At 47.3% G+C, this 17885-nt stretch overlaps 1 protein-coding gene across 2 annotated transcripts in view; it reads right to left on the reverse strand.

Moving 5' to 3' along the window:
* Positions 1–17885, reverse strand: part of OTUD7A (OTU deubiquitinase 7A) — a 293684-nt gene that overhangs the window by 43591 nt on the left and 232208 nt on the right. For both annotated transcript variants that reach the window (XM_032259956.1, XM_032259957.1), the window contains exon 6: positions 11702–11920. In XM_032259956.1, coding sequence (XP_032115847.1) covers positions 11702–11920 — 219 coding nt within the window. The remainder of the gene's footprint in view (positions 1–11701; positions 11921–17885) is intronic.

Consider the following 17885-nt stretch of genomic DNA (forward strand, 5'->3'; position numbering starts at 1 on the left):
ATTTAGATGCTTACCGAGTTTAAACAAGGCTACATCATAAAACTGAGAATTTATGTCACTAATACATGCTTTAACATCACTTTTTAAAATTTTACTCAGAATTGTTGAATACGCTGACTTCTCATGGATCTGATACAATGTCAATTTTATTTTATCACTTTTTAAGACATCTAAGGTTTAATTTTCTAACCCTTCCTTAACCCCCGCCTGAACACTTTGCTTTTCACTTCCAATACCTAGATTAATAAACAGAATCCCTTTGATATTATTTCCTCCCCACAAAAATAAAAGTGAGAACACAATGACAATGCAATAGTGACTTGATGAATATTTTCCATCTTATAAGCTCTGTCACAACAGATTCATCACATGACTTACTTTCAAACTTTAGTCTTGGTGGGTAATAGCCTATCAGCAACATGTATATCCCTGCATTTTACAAGACTGTTAAAGAAAAATAAAAATGGAGGCCACAGTTCAGACACACCCCAAGCCCAACCACCTATAACCAGGTAGCCAAAACTTAAGTCATCCTGATTTCCCCGAAATGTTAGCTCTAATTATAGACAAAACACAAAACGTAGGCTAGTCTGCATGATTCAGTGAACCTGCTGTAGACAAATCAGCTTAAACAACTCTATTTGCCCTAAAAAGAAGGTTAATGTGTAACAGTCACAAAAATGGTCAAAATGCTTCCTCCTTTATGCTTTCTCAGCTCTGCTGGAACTGCTGTGAGGTGAGCTTCTCACCACACTTGGCTTGAAGTCTCCTGGGCTTGTGATCTGTTCTTCTGTATGTACCGTATACTCTTAAAAATTTTATAACTTGATTTTCTTCCCGACAGGGCTTTGGGATCAGTCCCTCTGTGTGAGGAGTATTAAATGTGAAGCCTGGGGACTGCCGTGATCTGTACCCCCCCACCCCGGACCACCCCCCTTCACTCTGCCTCTGTTAGATGTTCCTGCGCAGTGCCCTCTACAACGTGTCCCTCTAGAATTGTGTGACTTGGCTGCTTGCTTTGTATTTGGCTTCTCAAAGAGTGTTCCTTTGGACATTTTCTCTGGCATCGGTGATTTATTCTTTCAAGAAAACCAATAAATCATGCAATTCCTATTTGGAATGGGTCATGTGGCAGAAAATATATTGAGGGAAAGGTGACAGTTCCCAAGGCTCTGAGCTGAACTGAGGTCTTGTGGCATGGGCAGGGTGGACATTTCACAGCCAGGCAGCCCCGGGCAAACTTTATGCTTCCCCAAGTCTCTTCTTCCTGATCTGTAAAATGAAGAGCATCTGGGCAACGGCATGCAGCTGATGTGAGACCTGGACATAATTAATGGTGTATAATACACCCAGTATGTGAAGGCTGCTATTCTCAAAAGCACGGTTGTCACAGTGCCTACCCTCATCCCATCCCAGATGACCAGATCTATGGTTCTGATTGTCAGAAGATCCCAATAAAAGGGTATGATGTCTTTGGGGGGCTCAGAAACATGTTATTTGAAATTTAAAATAATCAAGAGTCAAATTCTGGCTGGGCACGGTGGCTCACACCTGTAATCCCAGCACTTTGGGAGGCCAAGGTGGGCGGATCACTTGAGGCCAGAAGTTCAAGACCAGCCTGATCAACATTGCAAAACCCCATTTCTACCAAAATATAAAAATTAGCTGGGCGTGGCGGTGCATGCCTATAATCTCAGCTACTTGGGAGGCTAAGGCAGGAGAATCACTTGAACCCTGGAGCAGAGGCTGCAGTGAGCCAAGATCGTGCCAATGCACTCCAGCCCGGGAGACAGAGTAAGGCTCTGTCTCAAAAAAAAAAAGAGTAGAATTCAGTCCACATGCATGCTTGCCTCTAAGCACGGCGTGCTGTAACATACCAACACAAGTGAAATGGTTAAAAGTGGCACATCAGGAAATTAAGAAAATCCCCCTGACCACAACATATTCAGCACGATTTAATCTCTCATTCTGGATCTTTTTGCATAGAAGAATTATCGTATTGCAAGTAATGACACTGCATCTGTGGCAGGCAGACTTCGAAAGTGGTCCCCAGATTCTCACCTCCTGGGTGCACTCCTGTGTCATCCCTTCCCCTTGAGTTTGGGTGAAACCTGTGACTCTGACAGGATGTCACTCCTGGTGATTACGTTATAACATAGGGCAAATTGAGGGGATTTTGCAAAGGTAATTACTATTCACTGACTCTGAGTTGATAAAAAGGGAGATTATTCTGAGTTTGCCTGATCTAACCTGAGGATCCCTTTAAAAGAGGATTTAGTGGTCAGAGAATGGGAAAGTCAGAGAGATTTAGAGATAAAGGGTAGATGGTAGAATGTAAAGGGAAGAGATAAGAAAGGGGGGAGGGGAGAGAGGAGAAAGAGATTCTCTGGCTGGTCTTGAGGCAGTAAACAACTGCCATGCCAGGAGGTAAACAACTTGAAGCAGTAAACAACTTCACTGCCATGCCATGTGAACAGAGCTATGCAGCAAGGACCCAGTACAGGGTTGTGGGTGGCTTTGGACTGACGCAGTTCTTTCGCCTTTCTTGCCTGTAGTTCTCAAGAATTACTGTAGGCAACATGGTGAAACCCCATCTCTACTAAAATACAAAAATTAGCTGGGCATGGTGGCGGGCGCCTATAGTCCCAGCTCCTTGGGAGACTGAGGCAAGAGAATCACTTGAACACAGAAAGTGGGGGTTGCACTGAGCAGAGACTGCACCACTGCCACTCCAGCCTGGGCAAGAGAGGGGATCCTGTCTCCAGAAAAAAAAAAAAAAAAGAATATTCTGGGAATGCAGTAGCCTGAGATCATGGGAAACTGGCTGGAACAGTCTGGACTCTGTTCTGGTCCCTCTGAGAACAGGATGTTTTTCAGTGTTTTAGCCCAATGATGATACTATATCCCCCTCGTATTAAACCCACAGCAGGCTGCTTTCTGGGGTCCCTCAGCTGCAGCACAAGTGGGGCACAAACAGACAAGACAGCATGCACCCTGGGCAGCTGTCCTAAGCCTTGTGTGACTGTCTTGCCCTGAATCCTAGGCTGCTACTGTCCCTTGCTGCCTGTCTGTAAGACACCTGCTTCATGCAACTTGTACACGTGCATGAGACTCAGCAAGTAACCAGCGCACAGTGAACCTGCATCACTCCTGAGTCTCTTGGGTACTCTCTAGGAGCCAACAGTTAGCAAGAAAACAGGACCTCAGTCATTCTACTGCAAGGAACTGAATTCTGCCAACAACTGGAGGAAACCTAGAAATGGATCCACCCCTAGATGAGCACACGGCCAGCCAGGGGACACCTTAATTTCAGCCTTGAGAGATTCTCAGCAGAGACTCAGACCCAGCTAAAACACAGCAGACTGCTGGCCCCAGAAGCTGTGGGATGATATACTTGTGTTGTTTTAAGCTGCCAAATGTGTGGCAATTTGTTAGGCAGCAGTAGAAATGCATACAGCATCCTTTAGCTCAAGGATATTTAAATAGGAATTCTGTCCATTCATTTCACATGCATATCCTGGAGCGTCTGGGAGGTGTCTGGAGGTTTACTCGTGTCCCTGAAGCGCATGCTGCTAAGAGGAGCTATGCACAAAGAAGCACCTGAATGCTCAAGGGCAAGCAAACAGATCCTGAAAGCTGTGCAGAGAACAGTGTGGCCCTGACCAGTGAGACCGCGCACACTGGGAGAGGGCAGGTAGGCAGGGTATAGCCTGCTAGAGCAGCTGGGTGGATGAAGGGCAAAGCTTAGTGGTTTGATGTAAGCCGGCTTCCAGAAGTGAGGACTCTTACCCAGTTGAAAGCACTCCTAGGGCTGTAAATTGGGCGTGACCGCCCTGGAAAGATTGCACAGCCATGGTAAATGCCAGCACTTTCCACCCTCTGGAGACCCCACCATGGCCCAGTCCTATTCTAACATCCAGCAGAACCCAAAATGGGGTGCCCAAGGTAAAGGTGTGCTCCACATAAGGAGTGTGATTGGGGACATGCCGAAAGTTCATGGTGCCATGTTGCTACTCCTGGCTTTGACAGAGTGGTCATTCACATCTCCCGATGACATAACCACAAGAACAGGAACAAGACACGGGCACTGGCATCATGAATAGCTTGAAAACTTGAGCTTCTACAAATAAGAAAATCACAGGTGAACACCATTGAGGGAGGCGTGTGGTTTCACATGTGGGGAGCTGTTAGTCACTTATTCTGACTTTTCTGAGCAACCGTCCTCTGATTCATCCATGATAATGGGACCAATTAACTTCAGTTTCGGAGCAGATGGTTACCACACACTTTAAAATAAGATGCCTTTTTGCTCATCAACCCACGACATTTTGATGAAAGAAAACAAAACGTGACAACTGTCTATGAGAAAGACAAGGCGATTCTTGCCCTAAATGTGACCCTGTGACTCCTTTTAATATCATTGGGGTGCACCCTCCCCACCTGGGCTCTCAGATGTCCTCTCTCTGGGCATCACTGTGCCTTGCATGTTCTTCTGCGAGAGCTCCTGTCATGGGACTGTGGTATCTGCTTTACGTCCTTTGCTCCTCCGGGTAGGGGCCTTGGTTCCTCATCTTGGTAGTCCCTGGTAATACTGATAGTTGATATAGTTGGATGTGTGCCCCTCCAAATCTAGGTTAAAATGTGATCCCCAATGTTGGAGGGGGGTTTGGTGGGAGGTGTTTGGGTCATGGGGGGTGGATCCCTCATGAATGGTGCCACCCTCATGGTAGTAAGTGAGTTCTTGTTCTATTGGTTCTCATGAGATGGTTGTTAAAGAGTCTGGCACCTCCTCCTCTCTCTCTCTTGCTCCCCTTCTCATCCCGTGACACATCTGTTCCCCCTTCCCCTTCCGCCAGGACTGGAAGCTTCCTGAAGCCCTCACCAGAAGCAGATGCTGGTCCCATGCTTCTTGTACATCCTGCAGAACTGTGAGCCAAATAAACCTCTTTTCTTCATAAATTACTTGGTCTCAGGTATCCCTTTAAAGCAATGCAAATGGGCTATGACAATAGAGTTTGAGACATCATAGGTGCTCAATCAATGTTTATGAAATGAATGAACAACTGTAATGCTTAAGAAGACAACAGTATTTGCTCACAATTTAAATTCTTTACAGCAAAAAGTTTAAAGAAAGAAAAATAAAAAATACCACTGTGTGAAAATAAAAAGTTAGTAGAGGAGGTCATTTCCTCAACATTGAGGATACACCCAGCCCTGTGCACACATGATCTCAGTTCATCTTCACGACAGCCCCACAAGGTGGGCCGCTTCATCACTACATCACAGAGGACAGTTTGATGCCCCCTCGGGGGGCTGGAGAGGAGCCACGCTGTGACCACAGGCTGTGGAGATGTGAACCGTGGCTTCTGCCCCTCCTACACCTGGCCCAGGCCCTGTGCCAGGGCTGCTCAGCACTGCACCCAGCCCACAAAGAAACGTGGTATTTCCAGGCTTGCCCACGGGGGTTTCAGAGCCGCGACTGCCTGACTGACAGAAGCTGGAGGAAGGTGGAGAATGTGGAGGAAGCTCCAAAGCAAAGCAAGGATCAGAAGGCAAACCTGGCAACTGACGATGGGAGGAGCTGCCTTTGGAAGCAAGGAATGGTCCCAGGTAGCCAGGAAGCCAATGGAAGCCTCGCGAGATGGAGGGCAGGGGAGGGTACAAGCAGCTGGAGGAAAGAGAGGACTCACAGCAGCCAATGGTGAGATCTACAAGAGGAAGGGGAAGGGGAAGGGGAAGAGGAAGGGAAGCCACTTCCTGACCTTTCTCTGCACCAAGCATAGTGCAGCTCCAGTGCATGCCTTCCCTGAGAACCCCGGCCTCACGGTCAAACCCAGTGGTCAGTTTCTAGTGCACACTGACTTACTGGTATATTTGCACCTCTGATTGCTCCCTTCTTGAAACACCTTCCACCCTGGGTGTCAGGGCCACTATCTGCTGCTGGTTCTCTCTGTTTCCTAGGCCCACACATTCCCCATCCCCTCTGCTGGCCCTTCCTTCTGTTCCTGAGCCCTCAATACTCCAGGGCCCCAGCCCGAGTCTTTGGATGGCTTCTGTTTTCTGTCCATGCTCCAGACAAGTATGTGCAACTCATGCTCACCACTGCATGGGGCCAGGTGGGGATATGGTGGGATGGTCCCAGGAGGAGCTCACTTCATCCCATGGGTTTCACCTGAGGGCACTAACTCCACACCCACATCCCCAACTCAGAGCTTTCTGTGACTCCCGACCCACATGTTCATCTGGACAGCAACTTCACAAGTCTCACTACAGTCTCAGGCTTTGCCTGACGGTGCTGGCCTCTTCTTCACCCCTACCTTGATCTTGCCCTTCGTCCAGGGTTCTGCTTCTCCTCAGGCACCATTCTCTACCCTCATGTTCAGGGCAGCATTCTTAGGGCCACGCTGGACTCTTCTCTGCCTGCCACAGCCCCAGTCCTCCATCGGCAAGGCCTGCAGGTCTGCCTTCACAACGTACCCCATGGCAAGGTCTCTCTACTGCCCCTCACCTGCATTGCCACCTCCACGGCCCTGCCAGCTGTCTCTCCCTCCCCTGGGGTCTAAAGCAGCCATCTCTCCCTGCTTTTCCAGCTTCTTCTCTTACCATCCCACAGTCCATTCCAGGAGGAGCAGCCAGAACCTGTCAGATGTGAATCAAGACTCCTCAGCCCCCTGCTCAAAACCCTCCAGGGGCTGTGTATCTACCTATAGTGAAGCCCAAAGGACACACAAGGGCTCCTTAGGGCCCTACTACCCTTTTCCTGCCTTCCTTTCCAAACCTTCTTGCCCTCGCTCCACCAGCTCACATGACACTGGCTTCCTTAAATATGCCAAGACTTTGATGCTAGACTCCCTTCGGAAAAGCCGGCCCGAAGGTGTCCGTTGCTGCCTCTCTCCCTGCCCTCCAGCGGCATCCCAGGACTCCCTCAGCTTCCTTCCTAAGCTCCCCAGAGCAGCCGTTGAGGCCCCACTTCATCTTCATGCCCACCTTGCTCACTGGCTTTCTTCCACTGGAATCTCACCTCCCTGAGGACAGGGGTTTCATCTGCCTGGAGTGTGGAAGTAGCCCCAGACCTGGATGGGGCATTTCGTGGGCATGCAACACAGGCTGACATTGGGTCAGTCTGTCTCCATTTGGCTGCCGTTACACATCTGACTTTCAGAGGGAAGAAAATGGGGCTCCAGCTGGCCAAGTGACGTGGCCGAGCTCCCACTGCCGATCAGGCCTCAAGCCAGGGTCGGGCTGACTCTGAAGCCTGCAAGCCTCCTCTGTATTCTCTGGCAGGTTCCCCAGCAGATTCCCCCCAATCCAATTATCCTTCCCTGGAGCACAACTTAAAGGTGTGCCTAGAGATTTTTCAACATCTGTGTTTCCATCTCCCAAGTATGCAGTGACTACCGTGTTACACAAAAATGCCTCTGTCCTCTGCCCCCAGACACACTGAAGAACCACACACCAGGTTGCCCACATGGTGGTTAGCTGCCGCCAGAGGCAGTGGATGATACTTCCCACACCCAGAGACCCCAATCTCTGAACCATTTCCTGTAAATGCAGCAGGATCAGCTTACGGCAAAAGTAGTGGTTTCTCACCTTCTCAATGGCAGGCTAGTCATTAAAGAACGAAAGGTATTTCCCTTCCTCTCTCAGGAGGTCAGCTGGTTTTAGGTCCAGAAGATCTGGCCCTTCTGTTGCCTTGAGACTGTCATGGGGTGGGAGTGAGTTGTGCTCTCCAGGGTTTGACGGCTTGGGGGACACCAGTCTCCCAGATCTACAGGCTTTATGTGAGTCCAGACTGGCACCCCACTCGACATGGAGGCCTCAGAAATAGATGGGGCTGCCTATGTGGCTTGGGAGGCTGACACCAAGCAGGTCCCCAGGAGAGTGGAATCAGGCTCTGGGATGGACAGCTGGACTGTGGGCAACATTAACTGAGTGAAGGCCACTGTTTGCCAATTTTCAGAACCACATGAGCCCTGGGTTCATGTTCTGTCCCAAGGGAAAAGGATGTCCTCCACCCAAGGTCTTATGACAGAGACAGTGTTTCCTGCCACATATAGCCAGAACGGTCCCTTAAATGGATTTTTTTTTTTTTTACTAATTTTTTGACATCAGTGTTTCAATCTCTCTCAATGAGAGATTGAAATAATATCACATATAAATAATTCATTCATAAAGATTCTAAGCACTAAGCTACTAGAAAGAGGCATTTACCCTTGGTACCCAGCAATACTGAGCAGCTTTCTTGGATGGTCATTTCATGATAGAAACATGGATAGTGACAGTGAGGGGCGCCGTGGGAGCAGAACCAGGCTGTGGGGTGGAAGGTGCAGGAGCTGCCAGTGCTTTCCAGGGATCACACTCCTCACCCGGATGGGGTGGGGGCTGTGGGAGACCCCTTTAGTGCCAGCTGAGGGTCTTCACACGAATCTGAGCATAGCAGGACACTGAGAGATGACCTAGTCTAAGACCTCGCTTGAGAGTGGAGGAAAGGGGTTTGGAGGAGTCAGAAGATGGTGGGTGGGGGTCAGATTCGTGCTGTCATCCAGTCCAGAGACTGCTTCACATACAGTTGTTTGTGTGCCTTTGTTATTTTTATTTATTTTTTCCATTTTTTGAGACAACGTCTTGCTTTGGCATTCAGGCTGGAGTGCAGTGGTGTGATCATGGCTCACTGCAGCCCTGGCGGTCCAAACTCATGTGACATCTCTCCCACCTCAACCTTCTGAGTCGTTGGGACCACAGGTGTGCACCACCATGCTTGGCTAATTTCTTTAAATTTAGTATTTGTAGAGATGGGGTCTTACTATGTTGCTCAGGCTGGTCTTGAACTTCCAGGCTCAAGTGATTCCCCTGCCTTGGCCTCCCAAATGCTAGGGTTATAGGTGTGAGCCACCGTGCCTGGCCACTTTCATTATTTTTCAGTGTGAGGGATGTGGGAAACATGTTGGCTACTAGTACTCCTTCCTAGGCAGCTCCCTGATCTTCAGGTGCTAACTGCACCACAAGCACCTTTGACCACTCCCTGAAGAGCGGGACTTACTTCCCCAAGCTCTCCTGTGAGTGTCGACCAGATGCCTTCTTCACCACTGGGTGGGAGCCTCAGCCTCCTGCCTCCACTGAATTCTGCTTCCAGTTGGTTCTCTTCATGGCGCCCAACATTAACAATGAGCTGTTCATAATTTAACATCTTAACTCATGAAGTTTGGGCTTTTAAAAGGTATTTCCTAAGACTGGATGAAGTAAAAGAGTCCCATCTTAAAATGCTAGTCTGGAAGGTAAAACATAAGTGATAAAAATTGATATGAAAAATATGGAAAAAATAAAAGACATTCAAAAGAAGTAAAGGCTTTTGCTAAGCACGGTAGGGCTCAAGGAGAAGGTCACTTGGTGGGCTCTACCTTCACCCTTGCATGAGACTCTGAGCTTCATATGAAACACAGCACTCAGGCAGCAGCTCCAATCACCTGAGCTATTAGCAATAGCCAGTGCTGTGCTGAGCTGCATAAAGGTCTGAGCTGCCGTAGTTTCCAACAGAGGGTAACCCACGGAACTTGTTTCCTTCTTAACAAATACTAATTTCCGCTTCTCTCTGAACAGTGAGCCTTTTCTATTGAAAATCTCTTATCTGAATTAGTCATAAAGAAGCGTCTTTAAAATAGCCAGCCCCCACAGTGAGTGGTTTAGGTTATTGCTAATCTAGTTGAATTGTTTAATGTTTGTTGAATCTTGTTGAGGTAAGACAGAGCAGGGCTATGGGTGCCAGTCATTGGGTTGCTTTTGATGGCTGTGAAGCAGCTGAGATAACAGTTTCTCCACAGTCACAACATGAGATCCAGCTATCAGGAATGCAGAGTCTGTTCTAATGCCCAGCATGCCACTGGTGAGGCTTCCATGAGTCCTGCGGCTACGACCTGGCTGCAAGCCTGCCCAACACAAATAAGCCCCACTAAGCACCATCTCATCCTTTGTCTAAATGCATATTGTGCCTTCCCTCTTGAAAATGGCAGATGGGGACAGCCCTGGGCAAGCAATGACAAGCAATGGCATGAAAGCAGGTGTACACCTGTATATAGAAGCCAGGTCTGGCATATTGAATTCCTGGATGTTTCTCATTGGCCCCGCAGATCTACTGTCTACCCTTGTCCACACTGCTCTGTAGGCAGAGGGTGACCTGCATGGACCACATCAGTAAACTCCCTGCAATTTGCCCTTCTGCCATTAGGAGGCACTGGTAAGAACCCGGATGGTGGAGGAAGGGTGTGGTCAGAGTATTTATTTCCCTGGCATCTTCTCTCTCCCAGACACCACCCCTCCTGCCAGTGGTTATCTCCATCCAGCCACTCTCATCCGTTGCCTTTCACCAGGCCTGAGGGTAGCCGCAGGAACGGTACTATCCTTCACTGGTGTCCTTAAATCCTGCCCACTCTTTAGAAAGCAGTACCTTTATGGAGTCCTCTTATCTCACAGTTTCGTGCTGCCTTTTCTTTCCTGCCAGGGTCCTGACTGATTCATCTACCAATATCAGAATCATACCAACCTACAGGTACTTCTCTTCTGTCTTCTTCTGGAACTCTAGAGAGTGCTTGGTAATTTTTGTTGGGTCTTGGCCGAGGGCTGAGAAAAGCTCCACTCCCTAACAGTGCATGGCTGACTGCAGACCTAAACTCCTGGGATGTCACATCTGGGGACGCCTCCATGGGCCAAGCCTTGGAAATGGAGGCTCCACTCCACAGTGGACATGAAGAGCTGGCTGAAGGCTGGCTCAGCACTGGAAGGCCATGCTTCCCCGCCCCAGCAGGAGCAGGGCATCCCACTGGCTGAGGACATGCTCCATGTGCACTGTCAGCCCGTGCAGGCAGGTGGGGCCCCCCCTGGGAGGGGCGTGGTGGGCCTGAGGAGACGGCTACAACAACTTCCACATGCGTGCCTGAGAAACCTCCGATGCATGATTTTGCAATGTTTATAATGTGAATGACTATGAGTGAAATTGGTATTGCTTTTTCTCAGGAAGAACCTACATCTGTTTTAGACATTTGTTTTGGACTCATTTTCTCCTTAAACATTCCAAAGAAGAGAGCTTGCCTTGCTTCTCGAATGCTTTCTTCACTGGGAGGAAACACCAAGAAGGAAGGAGACTGAGGTCAGGTTTCGTGCTTCCTTAACGTGGAGGCTGGAGAGGCTGGGCAGGCAGGGAACCCTCAGCTATGGAAGGCACACGTCACCTAGTACCCCAAAGTGCTGCCCGGTCAGCAGTCTCCTCATCTTTGCAGATGGGGAAACTGAGGCTCAGACAGATCACCCGACTTGTCCAAGACCACAGGAAGTGGCAGGTCTCCCATTTTCTCTAACGCCCATGGTCTTGCCTATCTTTTGCTCATCACCCATGAAGGGGCTGTCTGGGGGAGAAAGAAGCAAGGCAAAGAGGCACAGAGTTCTCCTTAGACGAGGACTGGGATTTAGGAGCAATGGAAAAAACTCAGAGATTTCAGTGTCTCCTGGTTATCGGCCCCTCCGTCTAGCCCATACCGGCTAGAACACAGGTGGCCCACAGAACAGGAGGTATGGCGCAGCATCTAGAATCCTAATAGAAAACTGCGCAAGTCTGAGACCACATGCCCTTTTCTTGCTCGTAGAGTAGGCTGGGCCAGCTCACCATTCACTGAGCCTAAAGGGTGTGGGCCTGTCGGCAGGAACAACTCACCAGCCTGCTCCAAAGCCACCATCGTTGCCTGCTCGATCAAGTCTCGCTCGATGAAGCTCCTGAAATCCTCACTGTACACGCTCAGGTCTGGCAACTGGAATGTGTAGATTGGCATCTCCAGGGGGAACTGCTCGTTGTTGCATTCACTTGCCACGTGGGACCGGGCCAGGGAGACGATGGCTGAGCTGGCATGGGAAATCCCCCGGGAAAGTCGCTTTTCTGCAGGGGGAGAAGGAAAGACAGCCACAAGGGCTGAGTGGGTGTAGATGTGGCTCTGGGTGTGTACATAAGCACACATACTGTGCACCCACAATACACACACACAGGTACACATTCATGGACACATACCACACACATGCACACACCACACAACATATATCAGTACACGTGCACACATATGAACACACAACACATACACATACATACTACATGGCACACACACATGTGCACACACACTTATATGCAGATGTACGTGTGCATCACATACTATACACATACACACATGCACACACATAAATGCTCACATACTTTTGAATACAAAAGTATACAAGGGAACATACACATGCACACACTAGACACATATACACTACACACCCACTTGCATAAATACATGTACACATACTACACAGTATACACATACATTCATGCAGACACATATACACATAGACACAGATACTAGGCACATATACTACACATATACACATGTGCCCATGTACATACACTACAGACTGTACACATACTATGAACATGTATATATATAGATGTACTTGCAAATACTATATACTACATATATACAGTACACACAAATACACAGGCACACAATATACATACATGCACAAACTATATGCATACACACATGTACACATACATGTGTACACACACGTACACATGCACACCCATATTCTCTCTGTACCAGCCCTTCCTTTTTTTTTTTTTTTTTTTGAGATGCAATTTTGCTCTTCTTGCCCAGGCTGGAGTGCAGTGGCATGATCTCGGCTCACCGTGACCTCCGCCTCCCAGGTTCAAGCGATTCTCCTGCCTCAGCCTCCCAAGTAGCTGAGATTATAGGCATGCACCACCATGCCCTGCTAATTTTGTATTTTTAATAGAGACAGGGTTTCTCCATGTTGGTCAGGCTGGCCTGACCTCAGGTGATCCTCCGCCTTGGCCTCCCAAAGCTGTACCAGCCCTTCTATCCTATAAGCCATTTCTCTCCTGCAGGCCTTCATGCTGCTGGATTAATCACCACCCCCTGGTACGTGGCACTTATTCACAAGAGTCATGAAACTACTTAGTAAGTGGGGAGCTGCAAGCCCATGGCACAACGGCACATCAGCACTGTCAAAGACCATGAGGCTTGCTCTTGGGTCTGAAGTTATATCTACCTTGATTCCACTGAGCTGTCCTCTCCCAGCACTAAATGGTACAAGGGAGACCGCTCTTTGTCTCGATGCATTTATACACTTAATGCAAAGAAACAATCATCTAGGCATCCACAGCAGCTCAGGTTATAAGTCAGGTTGTTTTACTAAAGTTACACTGATCAACGCCTCCCACATGGCCCTCCCAGGACACACAGTATTAAGTCAGTCCATGTGTTTCTCTTCCGTCTGGATATTCTTTCACCACAGCACTCTCAAAAATGATGGTCTCCTCTGGCTTTATTCTTCTCAGGCTTTCCAGCCAGGGAATGAGAAATGCAGTGTGGGATTTCTCTAAGGTACAATATGTCACCACATTAGGAAGTCGATTACGTAGAAAGTAGATGTATCCTCTTGATGCTGCAAAAGCAGGCTTGTTTTTATAAGCCCTGTGTTCTAATGACTAACACTGAACATAAAACCAGAATGCTTCAATATACGTTATGAATAGGTTATCTTTCCTCATGGTCAGTGTTTTCAGTAACAGAGAAGTCTTTTAGCAAGGCAGTCGCTCTCTCATTTTTCTCAGGAAAGCATAGTTTTTGGTGTTTTATTCAAACACCTGCTGCCTGTGTTGCCTACACTAAATCTAAATAAGCATTGTCTAAGCCTTGTGGCAAATTCCTGAAGCTATTCCCTGAGGTCCCAAGGACTCCCACTGTCCTCCAGTTCAGCCTGCCCACTGGCGAGGCCTGTGTTCCTGCAATGCCCCTCTGAGGTCCGCACTGACCAGCACATCACAGGCACATGGAAAACCCAGCCCCTGCCTTCATCCGGAAGCAGCATCCCCCTTCCCCACCTACAAGAGTGCCAGACAGAAATGACATTCACGGAGTTTTGTTAAAACAGACTAAAAAGCATAGGCTTTTGATCCTGTGGCGAGTTAGCTTTAAACCCAAAGCTAATTCCCAGAAGGTTCATGTATTTTCTCATTAAAATGAATGCAGACTCACAGAGACAGACTGTATTTCACAATGGGTAGTTTAGATTCACCTTCAGTTTCAGTCTAAGACCAACAGGATTAAATTCCTCGTATTTTGAGGAAAGGTAAAAAGAGAAATTAAACCACATGGGCCGTTAGAAAGAAGAAGGATGGAGCACGCGAGCCTGGCTTGAGTGGTGGGGGATGGCCCATTGCTTCCCACACTGGCTCACATCCTTGAGTGCAGGAGCAACAGAGGCTTGTGTCTTTCTGCCTCATGCAAACCATGCTGAGGCTGCTCATCTTGCCACAAACTAACTTTTTTGTATCTGGGAAAGAAGGAACCGCCCCATTTTGGAGGACCTGAAGGAGAGGGACATCAGGCATTAGAGAACTGAGGTGCTATGTGCACCTGCAATCAGCTGGACAGACAACCTGAAGGCTGCTTTCAACAGTTGGCAGCCACTGGCCGGGGGCATCCAGGCTCCTCCCCTGCCCATTAGTCAGCACCCACATGAGACACTTCAAGGGTCTTGGAAACCACGGTGATTCCTAGGACAACGTAATGCTGTTCTGCAGTTTTAAACATGAAATACTTGGAGTCTGAAGGAAAAAAGTATTTTTGAACTAAAAATATTAATAGATTATTAATAGTATTGAAGCTAATATAATGAAAAATATATGCTCCTAATTCTAACATTTCCTGTGACCACCCCATGAATGCACATATATCATCTCTCACACACAGACACACAGTCACACATGTACACACAACACATAGATTCTTTAAACATGAACTCAGTGATTCTACTTTTGGATGTATAAATAAAATGTTTTACAGGAATTACCATGATCAAAGTTACATCCCCAGAGAAACACAGAAAGATTAAAAAACAAAACAAAACATAGTATGAGAATGTACAGAATTTCCCTGCCACTGACAAAGGGGAAATGTATTAACTATACATTCTTTTTTTCATTTATTTTCCTTTTATTTTTAATTTTTACAGAGATAGGGTCTTGCCATGTTGCCCTCTCTGGTCTCAAATGCCTGGGCTCAGTGATCCTCCCACCTTGGCCTCCCAAAGTGCTGGGATTACAGGAATGAGCCACTGCATCTGGCCCTGCGTTTTCTTATTTTCTTTTTCTTTATTTTTCTCCCCCACCCCCCTAGTTTTCTTATTTTCTGTGTTTTTTTTTTTGCTCTGGCACCTGGGACCTCCCTGACTGGGGAGAGGCTGCCCGCCCAGGTGAGCTGAAGTCAGAGATGGCAAAGGGCTTTCCCAGCAATGCATCTCTCCTATGGGGAGCAGCCAGTCCAGAATCTACACTCCCTACCACTCTCTCCAGCTGGCTCTTACTGTCCAGCAGGCAACGTTCCTTTGCCCTAACTACTTCAGGCTAGGTACCAGGCAGCCGGAGGCGGGCCCTTTGCTCCTGAGCCGGCTGCAGTTACACACACTAGCTGGGGCATGGGGCTGCTCCCCCTGCCCTGTCCTGCCTTCCCACAGAAACCACCGCAAAGGCTTTGGCCCATGCTTCCCCTCACTCCTACCTCCAGACAACCTGTGTGGCCATGCATGCTGTGCTGGGCCTGCTGTTTCCAAGGAACTGTGAGCAAAACAAACCACTTCCACCTTCTTGACAGTCATTTCTGTGTCTGCGTGTCTTATGACACCTGATTTAAACCGATGCTGGGTACATGTTAAAATAGGTGGACAAAACTTTTCCTAATGGGTGAGATAGAAATATTTCAGGCTTTGTGAGGCTATGCAGTCTCAACTACGCACCTCTGTGCAGCACTAATGCCGCCCAGGACAGCACATACATGAGTCAGCGTGGGGGTGTTCCAATAAAACTTTATTTAAAAAACAGGCCAGATTGGGCTCACAGGTCATTTGCTGACCCCTGATTTAGAATATGAAATGTTTCATTTTCCATTTTAGCACACTATGGTTTCAGGAAGAACTCAACTAATGGAGACATAAATTCAATTCAGAAACTCTGTAATTCAATAGGAATAGATATGATTGCGCGCAAGGCTCAATTAATAGGATCATGCTGGGATAGAGTCCTATTCTTAAATGGTATCTAGAAGTCAGACCACAGTATGTAACAGTTACACTTATTAGGCCCTGATTCCACCCTCTCTGGAAGCAGAGAGAAGGGTCCTTCTAGCCCCTTACCAGGAAGATAAGATAATGGGTTGGTTTGTTTGCTGCCAGCTCTAAAGAGCAGGAACTGCCATGTGGTCATCTGTCTGGATTGCCACTGCATGAAAGACACCAGGAGCCTTAACTGTGCAGTACAGTCAAGGAAGGCCCCAAGCAAAATAATGAGCCAGTGACTGGAAGGGGTGGTTCCTCTGAAGTCAGGTCGAATGGCAGAAATAAAATAGCACTTAAGAATAACCAACAAGATGGGTAAGACAGTGCACAAGCCTCAGTGTCCTGTCCTTAAATCTACCTGGAGATCCCCAGGGTAGAGGTGGGAATGGGTGAGGCCTACAGAGAAGGCCTGGGGTAGGGTGTCTGGTCCTGCCATTTCTCTCCCCAGCACAGCTCTAGCATGGCCTGCCTTCCCTATCATTCCCCAGCCCCGGCCCTGTACCAGCTAGAGAACGTCAGGTGGTGTTGGAGCACAGCTGTGTGGGGCACCAGCCACCATGAGCACCATTTCCCTCCTTTTCCTAACACACCTGGGAGCTTGGCAGTCACATCAGAGCGGGGCAGTCCCTGCAGGAAACAAGGGCTTTCTAGAAGAGAGGAGATGGGAGCAGCCCTCAGGAGACAATCCAACTGTGGCGAGGGGAGCAGGCAGAAAACTTTTAGAGCCCAAATGATGACATCCAAGGCTCTCCAGCTTGAGTACCCTTCTGCCACTCTCATCTGGAGGAGCACCCACCAGAGCCTGTGCTCCAGTGCAAGTGAAGATAGCTGATAACTGCACGCCCCAGGAGCTCCCAGGGAAACTGTTAAAAAAAAAAAGGCAACAAAGTACTGGCCAGGAGGACAATATTAAGAAATGAGCCTAGCAAATATGTGCAAAGAGATAAAGAGAATATCAGAATGCAATAACAATAATAATAATGACAAAGAATTAACTTGGGATAAAAAACGTTAATGGGACTAATAACGCATTCATGCGCAGAACGAATAGGGATGTGAAAACATCAGGTGAAGTGGGTCCCTTAGAAAACGTGAAGATAAGCTGCAAGAACACTATTAAGGATGGGTTGTAAAATGTTCGAGGAAAATAATTTCAATCTAGACTTTTTAACCTACTAAATAAAATGTAGGTATACCATGTAAACCCTTTTAGGCACTCAAGGCCTTAGGAGATTCATGATGCAAAAACTCTTTTTGGAAGTAGTCTTTGAGGAAACTTTTTTTTTTTTTGGCAAAAGAGAAATAAATACACGTAAATAAATAAAGCAGTTGTTATCTAAATAAGCAAAGGCAACAAAAAGTATCTAAATATGATTGAGAGCAAGTAGAGGTAGGACAGAAAAATGTAAAATCATATTAAGACATGTATTTTGCACGGTAAAATATAGTTGTTAAGTTTTTAAAAACAATAAGAAGAAAACCAAAATATTGATTTTAATAGAATAGCAGTAATTACAATGTGAGTAAAAGTAGAATACATAACTTTCAAACCAGTAGAAAAATTTAATTACTAGAGAAGAATGGATTGAATTCTCTATTCAAAAGACAGAGATTCTTGGACTGGATAATAAAATAAAACCTAATAATAAATTGTCTACCAGAATCACATTTAACATAAAAGGATAAGGAAACACTGAAATTGTGCCAGCAGAAAAAATGATATTTCTGGCAAA

This window comes from Sapajus apella, unplaced genomic scaffold (assembly GCF_009761245.1).
Source record: "Sapajus apella isolate SASKATOON/1434 unplaced genomic scaffold, GSC_monkey_1.0 scaffold113, whole genome shotgun sequence".
In the NCBI taxonomy this organism is placed as follows: domain Eukaryota; kingdom Metazoa; phylum Chordata; class Mammalia; order Primates; family Cebidae; genus Sapajus; species Sapajus apella.